Source organism: Macrotis lagotis, chromosome 1, assembly GCF_037893015.1.
Source record: "Macrotis lagotis isolate mMagLag1 chromosome 1, bilby.v1.9.chrom.fasta, whole genome shotgun sequence".
NCBI lineage: Eukaryota > Metazoa > Chordata > Mammalia > Peramelemorphia > Peramelidae > Macrotis > Macrotis lagotis.
In genome coordinates this window covers 311339647-311352559 of record NC_133658.1, presented here as the reverse complement: position 1 = coordinate 311352559, position 12913 = coordinate 311339647, and the positions used below count along the sequence as shown (strand labels likewise).

The following is a 12913-nucleotide window of genomic DNA, read 5'->3' as shown; positions in this document are numbered from 1 at the left end:
CATGCCAATACACAAAACTCTTGGGATAAATGAAAATAATGATGTTTAGAAATGTTTGAGAAGATCTGAGGCCACAAGCGTCTTTAATGTTTAACTAAATTTTAACCCAAAGTGGTTTTTAGATAATTACTAAATGGGACAAAGAAATGGACAGTGCTGAGTGAAAAAACTTTTTTCTCTTTGTTTAGATCAGTAGCAGAAATTCCTGCCTGATTTCTATTCTTCATTTCCCAAAAGAAAAAAGGCCTCCCTCTGGTGCTATTTGATAAGGAAAGAATCAAAGAATTGGCAGCAAAAGGAAAAGAAGAAGATAAAGTGTTTGAATAAATCCACAGAGATAATCAACACCTGGAAATTGGGCCTTGATCATCCTAATTGTTTTTACTTTAAATGTGATGTTTCTAATTTTCAATTCTTAACAGAAACTGACATTTAACTACTCCTTACTTCCTATATTCTAAGTATTCTGAGAGGAGTAATTAGGATGCTTTTAATATTATATTAATTTATGAGTCTTCAAAATGTTTCAAAGACTACTTTTATTTCTGTTTCATAACCTTTGATGTGGTAAGGGAGCTGTATTTCCACTTTACAAATGTCAGAACAGAGGCATCTTGAGCTCAGTACAAATTCATCTGACAATAAGGGCTGGAGTCAGAATAACAATTTGAAACTATGAGCTTATTCCTCATAATCACACAGCTTAAAGACTAAGCTCTTTTCTCTGTAATTCTATAATATGCTGAAAGATTTTCTGTATCTGAATTTGGTACTGTCTTCTGATGAAAAACCCCAAATAATTGATATTCTTGTGTATAAAGAGAAATCTCCAGCCACTTGGGCATCTGAGTCTTGCCATTTTTCCTGTATCAATCAGTGAAAGCCATTGATAATTTTGTTCTCATACTATTCAATATTAAGGACTTCATTCATTTGCTTTCATTAGATAATCCATATTTTCTGGTCAAACACAGAGGAGGAACTCAAAATGGAAGCTCAAATGAGAATAAGCAGATGGCAATTAAAAACTAAACACAATGAAAAGCTCTGAACTCACATCTTCATAAATGTCAAAGAAGGTTGCAACCACAGCATCTTTGATTTGATTAAGATCCGATAGCTCCCAGTAGACTTTAAACATACGTCCAACCCTCTCACAGCTTGCATTGTTGCAGGGGACATTTTCTAGCAAAAAGGCTTGCTGGTTGCTATAATAAAGGGAAAAAAAGGCATTTAGTTAATTGTCCTTCTAAAAACCTAAATAATGCTTTTGTCATCACTGTGGCAGGCTAACCTGTTTATTTATATTTACTGAACTAAAAAGTGATTTTTAAACAGACTATATGGAAAATATGAACCTAATATCCTATATCATCAATAGCCAACACTAACCCCTATCTTCAGGGGGCTGGCCATTGGAGGGAAGATGTTCTCCCATCTGTTTTTCAGTTCCCCTTATTCTTTTGGTATATGTGTGACCCTCAGGTATATAGTAACCCATTTCTGAAAAGGATCACTAACACTTTTATCAATGTTATAAATAAACAGGTATTCTTTAAAAGAAAAAATTCTTTGTATTGAATATCAGAATAGCAATTTGGACATGTGTGAATGTGCACATATGTATGTGCATACAAACACACAAACACACACAAAGAGAAATACTTCTTGTAATATTTCCTTTCCTAAAGAACCTTTTCTAAAACACAACACATTACAACTTCAACTAATGGAAGGAAACACTTAAGGTAACTTTTCGAACCTAAGAGCAACATGGTCTTGTTTGTTCTAATTTCCAATGTTCTAGTCACTAAAAATCTGTTTTCTTCCTCATTCTTCAGCTTTTAGTCAATTTTACTGCTCTTTTTTGAGAATGACAAGATATTCTTTTTTTTTCTGTCATTAAGAGATATTTAAAAAAGGCATATATGTACCATGACTGCCTACTTTTTAGCATCTGCTTTGTGTCAAAATCATGACCCAGAATAGGAATGTGGAACAAACATCTTTTCTCCAGAAACTCAAAGTGAACAGTTCATAGTCACTCTTCTCCTACAACAGTTGTACAACTGAAAAGTACTTGTTTCTTCATGTATCTATTTGATACATGCTAGTTTGTTAGCAACTATATGCCACTTGCTCCTGTATTAACATGCATTAAAATTCCTCAAATTATTAAGTCTCATACAATTGGACTTGAATTTCTGCAGAAATACCAAATTAAAAAAAATTCTACTAGGTTCTATAGAAACAGTGTAGCTTCCAAAAATATTTATTATCTAGGTAGGAGAGAAAATCTCTTCATTTGTATTTGTTATACCCCCTTACCTTTCTTTAGCTAGTATTTTCTATGGTCATTATTTTTTAATTCATAGAGTTGATGTGGAAGATTTGATGTCTATGTCTTTACCACATTATTGTTGGAAATTAAAGTTATTGCCTTTTTGCAAATGTTTAATCTGAGGCATTTTTCAAAAGTACTTTTCTTTCAATACTTCATCCAGAACATCACCAGAACTACAACCAGAACACAAATAAAATACCATCTCCTTGGATAGTCCAGCATGTATTCATCCATTGTGTCTTATTATCATAAGGATGCCTATCCTACTCCTTTGAGGCTAGATTTAATTTTCTTTAAAGGCCATAAAAATCTCTGTTACTTCTCAATACATTACTAGTTGAGCAAGTCTGTGTTATTCTAGGTTGTTAATATGTTATGCTAATCTGTCTAATTTCCCATCAAGTAAGGCAGCTGGTGGATCATTTAACTTGGAGCTGATTTTCTCCAAGACTGCTCTTAGAGCTTGTGTGTCCAGTTCATAGTCACTTCTATCTCTGCTGGATTCTCTTCCTCTCAGATGTCCTGGAAGACTCTACTACCTATTCCACAAATTCATTAATAGCCTATGTTAAACAGGAGACACATGGGCTTTAATTTATGCACAGTGATTCTTTGCCTAATCCATGAGAGAACTGCCTCTATGAGCAAAAGAATAGCACATTAAGAAGCGTATGAACAAGGCCATTAGGAATACTTAAAAAAAATGAAACCACTGTTGGAATTGCTGCTCTGAAGTCAATGCTGTCTGCTGGTGCTAAACCTGCATGCCTTGTCTCTTCTAATGTTAATAAAAACTGAAGCCTCTTCCAATGTGCAATTTCTATTTGTGAAATACCCCCAAATCAGTCAGGTATCACTGCAATACAGATGACTATGAATATGAAGTGTCCACATAAAACAAGATATATGGTGTTCATAACAGAGTTGATTAAAATACTGAATAACAGTAATGCCAGTATCCTCAAAAGAATGCTTAGTGCACTGCATTGCTTATAGCAGGTCCTCAGTGAGTAGTTTTTTTGGATGAAAAGAATAAAAGAAGAGGAAAAGGAGCAAGAAATACTATTGTTTCATCTTCAGAGCAACCCATGTAAGGAAACTTTAGAAAGTCTATCGAGATGCCAAACATTTCTTGCCAATAGATGTCTAGAGAAGCCTTAATTCATTCCTAGTCAACGCAGCCCTTACAATGAATAATTTTGATGATGACCTAATCTTATCTCTAAAATTTACAAGATGAAGAATGTAACTTCCATTGTATTTTGTAAGGTAAGTGAACAAATCAGACCTTAAGGAAATTTTTATGCTATGGTCTGCTAGTAACAGTCAGAAATAGGAAAGATCAGAAGCTCATTCTTTTGTAGTACCTAAAGAGAAAAGTCAACTAACTGAATTCAGTTGTTCAATTTTACTTTCTTTGGTAAAGGTCTGATAATATGATGAGTTAAGACAATTATATACTTGGGGGAACAAGCATTTTAATGAGCATAAATTAGTAATATGCATTTAATCACCCATTAAAATCTTTAATAAGAAGGGAACAAAACACATAATTAGAAGTATTTTGTTTAAAAGATATACTGATGAAATACTTTTAGTATTTTTAATATTTTAGTATTGTCCCACAAGGGCATGTTTCACTTCATCTTCCTTGAGCTTATTTTCACCTGCCAGAGCCCACCAGACCAAGAACAGTCATCTTTAAGAGCTAAGATCAGACTTTGTCAGACTGTGCCATTTTCTACTATCAGCTGGATAGAAGACAAATTTTCCCCTACTTTGATTACTAGGGTTACAAGCGCTTGTAAGTAGTTTTGTTTTTATGATAACAGAAAACACTATTGCATATCTGTGAAGGCTGGGTTAGGGCATTCAAAACAAAAAACTAATATTTAGAGAAGCAATATCTTATGCCAAAAACCTCTAAGTTCAATTTATGCTATGGCTCTGTTTCAAAATAAGTCTGTTTAAATACAAAAATTATGATGCAGTTAAGAAAACTCTTCACTAGTTAGAATTTTATTTTAAGAAATAAGATTGTGAATGCAGAATAAGAATTAATGTTTTACTTGTACCAGTCTTCTAAAATTTTTTAAATTAAAAAATAATGTCCCTTAAATTCATTGTTTTGAACCAATAATAGGAGACAATTCAGTTCTCTTTAGCTGAATTAAAAACAAATATTTATTAACATCTATGATGTTACAAAGATAATAAACATAGTCCCAGACCTCAAGGAGATAAAATTGGCAGAAAGGCTCTTAAGTATGAAAATGAATGAGAGATATATATACACTAAAGAATAATGGATGCACCACTTGGGTGACCAGATAGGATGAAACCCAAAGTGATGAAACCTCGTCATACAGGATCATGACTGGAGGGTTATAAAGGAAGACCCGCCATTAAAAAAAATCACAAGTTTAATTTATTTTGTCCAAACCATAAATTTAATGTTGTTTCAGTGGCTCCTTTGCATTCATAGTCACAAATACTCTATGTATGTCCTATTCCATCTATCTTGTCTAGTTTATGCTGCTTACTCTTTAACAGAGAAATTTAAGTGAAGGTGTTATCTCTTCCCTCGGATTCTCACCAGCCTTTCTCTATTATGTCTCTTTAGCTCTTTTTTTAATAGGTGTTATGGCAGCTACCAGTTTTGGAAAAAACAATCATAGAAGACTGAAAACACTAGGTGATTCATATTGCATTTTTATTTTCATGTTGGTGGGCCTGCTTTGTGTTTAAAACAATCTTGTTTTTGTTTCTTTGGGGATATACTGGATCTAATTATTTCTAGACTTTCTGGGATGTTTTGCTACATTAGAAAATTCTACTGAGTTTAGCTGGTTGTCATTAACATTGTACCTGTTTGGTGACAATTTTTTTATTTATTAAAGGATTAAGTTGAAAAGTGCTTTTCAAAAATGTATGCTATACTTTACATATTGAAAGGTCCTAAGCAGATGAACAAAAAACAATTTTAAAGCCAATTTATTCATTGTGTTAGGAATTAAATAAGTCAACTCTGTCTGACTTGAATTTGAATTTGTTCTAGCATGATTTATTTATTAGGAAATATTATGGGAATCTTGTGCTTACTCATCAGCAATATTATCTCTGAGAAACATGAGGTGAAGTAGAAAAAAGTCTAGGAATACACATACACATGACTTGTGAACACACACACACACACATGAACCCAAGAACACATCTCAAATTTCTACCAGCTACTGCAATTTTCCAATATGTTGTCCCACAAGGGCATGTTTATCTATTCTTCTGCATTTGTGTATTTTTCTACATTAACAAGAAAATCTTTCATTCAGTATCCCATACTTATCTAAGGGTCCTGGTTCAAAAATCCTAAGAAGTGCATTGACAAGGAAAGTTTTAAAGATTGAGAAGCTTGATAGACTGATAAGGGACAAACCTTAATTCAGTGTGTTTTCCTCTGTTTCTTAATAAGCAGATTTTTAATGAAAGCACATCTCTAAAACATATCTGTAATTCAAAGGCTTTTGGGTTCAAAAATGTCCTTGGGAGCAAGAGTGAATGCTTAGATCTTTAAAGTTAAATTTAATGATATCAATATGTGATGAGACTTGAATTAAACAAAAGTCTGATTTAATACTAAAACATTCCTTATTATCCTTTCATATTCACTTGTTAGGAAAAGGAACTTAAGATAATTTTCTCTAAATTTAAATGTCCTGTCCTCCACTGACATACTACATGACAGTTTTCTCTCTCAAACTCAGTTTTATCCAGTTTGTTGGAATGATGTTATAAGCATATCTTTAGTTTTATACTTACTCTGTGTCAGATGTTAATATTATATGGTTTCATGGTCTGAAACAGACAAATTTCTTTATATTTCCTTTCATTCCATTAAGTTATATACCACAGCAATTAAGGGCTAAATTTTTCTGGACTTCAACTACAATGTAAGTTAAAGGTTCTCTTAAAAGTTCTAATCACTTAATCATAGTAATCAATCACTGAAATGAGAATTGTAAGAAAAATGTTAAGGTTACAGAAGAAACAAAAGTTTTTATTCAGTAAAGAGTTCCTTACATTTTCTAGGGGTGTTACTTTTAAATTTTCAGAGGACTGTGATTGTTGCTATATTTATCTATTTTACCAAGTAGCAGCTAAGTCCTGGCTGATTTCAACTTAAAGTATTATGAAAGAGCATTAAGTTTGCCAATTACTTTCTGTATCATGTATCTGGAGGACACAAAAAAGCCACAGTGGCTTCCATTCCTAAAATGACTGAAAGTGCAAGTAGGAATATCTGGTATAGGCATGAAAACATCCCTGAAAGAATTGAGGGATGAATGTAGTTAAAATGAAAGTGCCAAGGATATTGGCAATTTAATAGCTTCCATTTTCTTGGCTGGATTATTTATAGAGTAGGAATTGAATTACATAAGAGATGACTAATAAATGTTTATTGATTGATAAAGCCATGAACTTCTATAAAGTAGATTGTATGTTTATGCCTGAAACAATTAAATTATATACTATATGTTGACATGTTTAAATAACTAAAATATCTTGCAGCTACTTGAAATTATTGAAGAGAATTTCCTTATTAATAAAATAGATGTAGTAGATCAATTTTCATGAGACTGTGGCATAGAGGAAAAAAAATAAGAACTCCTGAGTCACAGGATTCATTTGTGATGTTAAGCAAGTTGAAAACCTTCCCTAAGCTCTAGTTTATTCATCTGTAAAATGAGGGCATTGAACTAGGGGGTCTCTGCATTCTTTACTATGTCCTGATATAGGATTATTTGATTGCTCCAAACCCTCTTCTCTTTGTGACTTCTCTGTTTCTATTAAGGGCACCACCATTTTCTGGTCATCCAGCTTCATAATTTCTCTTTTTTTTAAATTATTATTACTTTTATTCATTCATTCATTCATTCATTCATTTTTTTTTTTAGGTTTTTGCAAGGCAAACAGGGTTAAGTGGCTTGCCCAAGGCCACACAGCTAGGTAATTATTAATTGTCTGAGCCCAGATTTGAACCCAGGTACTCCTGACTCCAAGGCCGGTGCTTTATCCACTAAGCCACCTAGCCGCCCCTCATTCATTTATTTTTGCAAGGCAATGGGGTTAAGTGGCTTGCCCAAGGCCACATAGCTAGGTAATTATTAAGTGTCTGAGGCTGGATTTGAACTCAGGCACTCCTGACTCCAGGGCCAGTGCTCTATCCACTGTGCCACCTAGTAGACCCCAGCTATATAATTTCAATCACTTTTGACTCTTCTTTATGATCCAGATCAGTTGTCAAGTCTTATTGATTTGAGTGCCACAACATATTAGATATCTTATCCCTTCATTCTACTTACATAGCCACTAGTTTGGTAAAATGGTTTAGTAGATAGAACACTAGGCTTCCACTTCAGACAATTAAATAGTTGTCTTGGGCAAGTCACTTAAATCTTTTGTGCCTCAGTTCCTTTATAAAATGAGGGAGGTTGGCTATATTGGCCTCTAAAGTCCCTTTTAGCTCTAAATCTATGATTTTATCCTTTGATATCTCTTCACACAGCTTTTATCCTCTCCTCTCCATTCACAATGTAACTGCCAACATAATCTTATTAAGGCATAGGTCTATGTTACTCCTTAGTAACCACTCCAGTGGCAGACTTCCTTTCTCCCTTTAGTATAACATATTAACTTTTCTGCTTGGTTGTTATAACCTAACCTCTCTTCCAACATTTCCAAATGCCCTTTTACATCTCTGAGATGCCCCTAGAGACATTTTGAAGTATATATGTCAAAAATGAACTCATCATCTTCCCCCCATATCCTATCCTCACCTCTTCCTTACTACCCTATTATTAAGGTTACCATGTCACTCCAACTCAAGTTCACAACATAGGTACTATCCAGAATTTCTCAGTCTCACTTATTACCTTCCCCCTTTGCCAACTCAATCCCCAATCACATTGGTTACCAAGTTCTGTCAATTTTACCTCTGTAACACCTTGCATATGCTTCCTTCTCTTTCCTTAGTGCCATCACCCTGAAACGCTCTCATTCATAGATTGCACTAGTTGTTTCTTTGGTTTCCTTGCCTCAATTCTCTCTATGCTCTAGACCATCATTCAGTTTATCAAAGTGATCTTCCTAAGGAATAGTTCTGATCACATTACCCTATTCCTATTAATCATTAAACTCCAGTGCCTTCCTATCAGTTCTAGGATCTAATATAAAATCCTATTTGGCTTTCAAAGGCCTTTATCATCTGGCCCCCTCTTACATTCCACTCAAGTACTCTGTGGCCTCCTTGCTGATCCTCTCACCAGATACTCCATCCTTTGACTCTGGGCACTTTCCCTGGATGCTTATCACAGTGCCTGGACCACATGGGAGGTGCTTGAAAGTGCTACTTGACTCACTAATTAATTATGTGTCAAATCTAGTCAGGAACTAATATGATTAAATTCACTAGCCATCAATAAATGAGCAAAATTAAATTTCACATTTCAGCTTCTCTCATAATTAGTAGAAAAGGCATATTAGAACATTTAAAGCTGACTACAAATATCACTTGCTTTGGTGTCTGCTTATTTTTTATTTTAATCTGCTTATTTCTTAAAGTCATTATCATTCCCCTTGAACATCTTATGAACTATATCACCTCAGTTTCACATCCTCTTTCATTTCTTTTTATAGATTTTAGAAATTTCAAACCAACTGCACTTTTAACTTAGTGAGGCAGCTACATCTCTGTATTTCGATGGATTTGTTTTTGAATAAGAATGATTTTGTTCTGAAATAGCTTTAAGATTTAAAATAAACATATAATAGTCAACATAAAACTGTGGTTTAAGGAATACATTATCTCTCTCTCTCTCTTTTTTTTTAATCCCAGAAGAATATGCAAAGATTTTTAAACAAAAATCTATGAAAGGATCAAAGATCAGGGAAGGAAAAAAAACGCTTAAATTATGTTTTCTGGTCAAGTTCTGATTCATCTATGCCAGGAAAAAACATACTTATTTTGGAAAGTTAGCAAATAAAAATAACAAAAACTGAAACACAATAGCAAGTAGGATTTTATGGACATAGAAAGAAATTTAATTTCACACACATTATTTATTAAAGTGATATGCCTACTCCCTCTTTCCTCTCACCTTCCATTTTCACAATAAATAAGAGAAGAGATGGGGAGACAGAAGGAGACAATATAAGTACTGGTTCTTTGTATTCCTGGCTCTTTCTCAACCATTTGTCATAATGCTCTTGAGCTCCAGATTCCACATCCAACCTGACATTCACCTCTTCTCCCACCTCTTTTTCATTTCCTATCACACTGATGTTTTCTGTTACTATCTCCTCCTTTTACTCCTATCTCACATAATTAAGTAGTCTCTTTAATAATGTTTCTTTCTATCTGCTCAAGTTATTCCATTCCAACCTGACTCTTCCAAAAGTTTGTGACCTTAGGCAAGTCACTTAACCTTGATTGCCTCACATCCAGGGCCATCTTCAGTTATCCTGATTCATATCTGGCCACTGGACCCAGATGGCTCTAGAGGAGAAAGTGAGGCTGTGACTTAGCACAGAACCTCCCCTCACTCAAATCTAATACATGTGCTTGTATAGTATCACCTTCCTGATGTCATGGACTTCTTTGAAAATAAAGGACAAAAAAACCCATTATTAGTAATTTTCAATCTTTCCATGTCTACTGGTTGCTTTCCTTTTGCCTACAAACATGATCATGCCAATTGCATTCTTGCAGTATCTACTGAATACATTCCTGTTCCTCTGCTGACTGCTACCACTCTGGGGCAGGCTCTAACCACCTTATGCTTGAGCTTTTTCAATAGTCTTCTGGTGGATATGCCTACCTCAAGTCTCTTCCCTTTTCAATCCAACCTCCATTCAACCACCAAAGTGATTTTACTAAAATATTGTAGTAATCATGCCACTCTCTACTCAACAAATTGTTACAACCTGGTCCCCTCCTATTTTTCTCATCTTATATATACACCTTACTCCCTAACACATACCCTTTTATACAGTGACATTGATCTCTTGGAAGTTCTACAAAGAAGATGCAGAGTATTTACTCTACCTATCCCCGCTTGATGGAATACTCTCCCTACTGCCTTCCCTGGCTTCCTTTAAGTCCTAATTAAAATTCTGTCTTCTAAAGGAGGTATTTCCCAAATCTTTTTAATTCTAGGATTTTCTTAATTATTTCTTGTTTATCATATATATATATATATATATATATATATATATATATGTATATATGAAACTTGTTTATAAATATTTGTTTACTCATTATCTTCTCCCATTATCTTCTCCCATTAGATTGTGAGCTCCTTGGAGGGATGGATTGTCTTGCCTCTTTTTTGTAACACCCCCCCCCCCCCCATTACTTAGTACAGTGCCTAGCGTATGTAGAGGCTAAATAAATGTTTGACTAGTTGAAATAATGTAGGGAATTAAAAAAATAAAGTAGTGTCTTCTATGAATGCTGTTAAGTAACACTAAAGCCCATGAGATAAGATTGTTGAATATTAGTAAGACTCTTAAATTATAATGGTGAAATGCAGATAACCAAAGAACGAATAGGGTCCCTGCTTGAAGAACATGGGAAAATGACCATTATTAAGAAAATTTATTTTGTTTCTATCTTTTCTGTCAAAGAGAAAGTCCTTGTTCTAGATAGGACAGAACAAAAAATGATTGGAATGTTAGTACTCAAGAAAAGAGGGAAGTTAGGTGGCTTCAGATACTAACTGTGTGACCGTGGACAAGTCATTTAAACCTGTTTGTCTCAGTTTCCTCATCTATAAAATGAGCTGGAGAAGAAAAATGGCAAACCATTCCAATATCTTTGCCAAGAAAACTCTAAATGGGGTCACATAGAAAAGGGGACAAATGAACTTCGATACCACCTACTCAAAGTAAGAAGATAATGAAAGAACATTTGGATGTTCTAGCTGAATTTTGTTCACCAGGGCCAGATGAACTACTACTATGGTACTGAAAGAAGTTTTGGATGTGACTGCTGACCTTTGAAAAAATGTAGGAAACAGGAGAAGTGTTATGGAATGAGAAAAAAGGCAAAATCCTCATTTTTCAAAAAAGGGAAGAGAGTGACAGCAGAAAGCCAGCCACATATTATATATATATATATATATATATATATATATATATATATATATATATATATATATATATATATATATTTTTTTTTTTTAGTTTTTTTTTTTTTGCAAGGCAAATGGGGTTAAGTGGCTTGCCCAAGGCCACACAGCTAGGTAATCATTAAGTGTCTGAGACTGGATTTGAACCCAGGTACTCCTGACTCCAGGGCCGGTGCTTTATCCACTGTGCCACCTAGCTGCCCCGACATTGTATTTTATTAATAGAAAACCTCCATAAAGCCTTCTTAAAAGGATGGTCTGCTAATATTAAGAAAAGGCAGTGGGTATGACATAAAGGTAGTAGTTTCATTGAGTTCAACAAATTCAACTCATTTCCTTTGACAACATGGTACAGCAATGGTGTTTTAGGATGAACTGAGAGTCAAAGTGTTCAGGACTAAGCTATTTTGTTAGGGTCTGATCAAATCTGGCTTACTATGCTCAGTTCTGAGAACTACATGTGACATTTTCAGAAGAACAAAAGCTGAAGCAAATACACCCATGCATATATGTAATATACATATAGACAGACAGATGATAGATAGATAGATAGATAGATAGATAGATAGATAGATAGATAGATAGATAGATGGATGGATATAGATAGTGCTAGGATAAGATGAGTGTCAGAGACCATGTGATAAGGAGAATTAGTTGAAAGGATTAAGGATGTTCAGTTTGGAGAAGAGATGATTTAGGAAGGCAAACAATAACAATCTTCCAGGCCTAGGTAAGACATTTTATGTGAAAATGATAATTAGAATGATTCAGACTTCTTTTGCTTGGTCCTAGAGTTAAGAACTATAGAGATATAGAATCAAGGAGCTGCAGAGAATAATATTTTGGAAGAAAGCAAAGAAAAAGAAACTCCATCAATTAGAATTGTGCCAAGTGAAATGAGATCTTTAAGAGATAGTGAGTGCTGTCTCACTACAGGTCATTAACCAGCGACTGAATGACTACCTGTCAGAAATGCTATAAAGGGCAATCCTGTTCATGCATGATTTGGTTGAGGTGACCTTTGGAGTGCCTTCTAACTCTAAGGTTTTTTTTATTCTGAAGGTGAAAAACAGAAATATAAAGATAAAATGAATTGAGTAAATGTTGTTAAGAGACACAAAAGCATCAAATTAATATTTCAAATAGACCCTACATTACTGAAATTATGAATTCCAGAAGAATCCATATCAGTTTTCAGAACTTTCTACTATAATATGATTTTTCAATGTACATATAGTAATGATATATCTTTAGATAGCAATTTTATCTTTAAAAAGAGCTTTATATCACTTGAACTTCACAGCAGTGCTGTTACTCTAATCATGACTGGAGAGAAGAGGGAACAAAGGCTGACAGCAGTCACATGTCAGATAAGTAGAAGAAC

The 12913-nt window shown here is 34.2% G+C and overlaps 1 protein-coding gene across 4 annotated transcripts in view; it reads right to left on the bottom strand.

The window, feature by feature from the left end:
- Positions 1-12913, bottom strand: part of ITFG1 (integrin alpha FG-GAP repeat containing 1) — a 294898-nt gene that overhangs the window by 110483 nt on the left and 171502 nt on the right. For all 4 annotated transcript variants that reach the window (XM_074211415.1, XM_074211416.1, XM_074211417.1 and 1 more), the window contains one exon: positions 1058-1208. In XM_074211415.1, coding sequence (XP_074067516.1) covers positions 1058-1208 — 151 coding nt within the window. The remainder of the gene's footprint in view (positions 1-1057; positions 1209-12913) is intronic.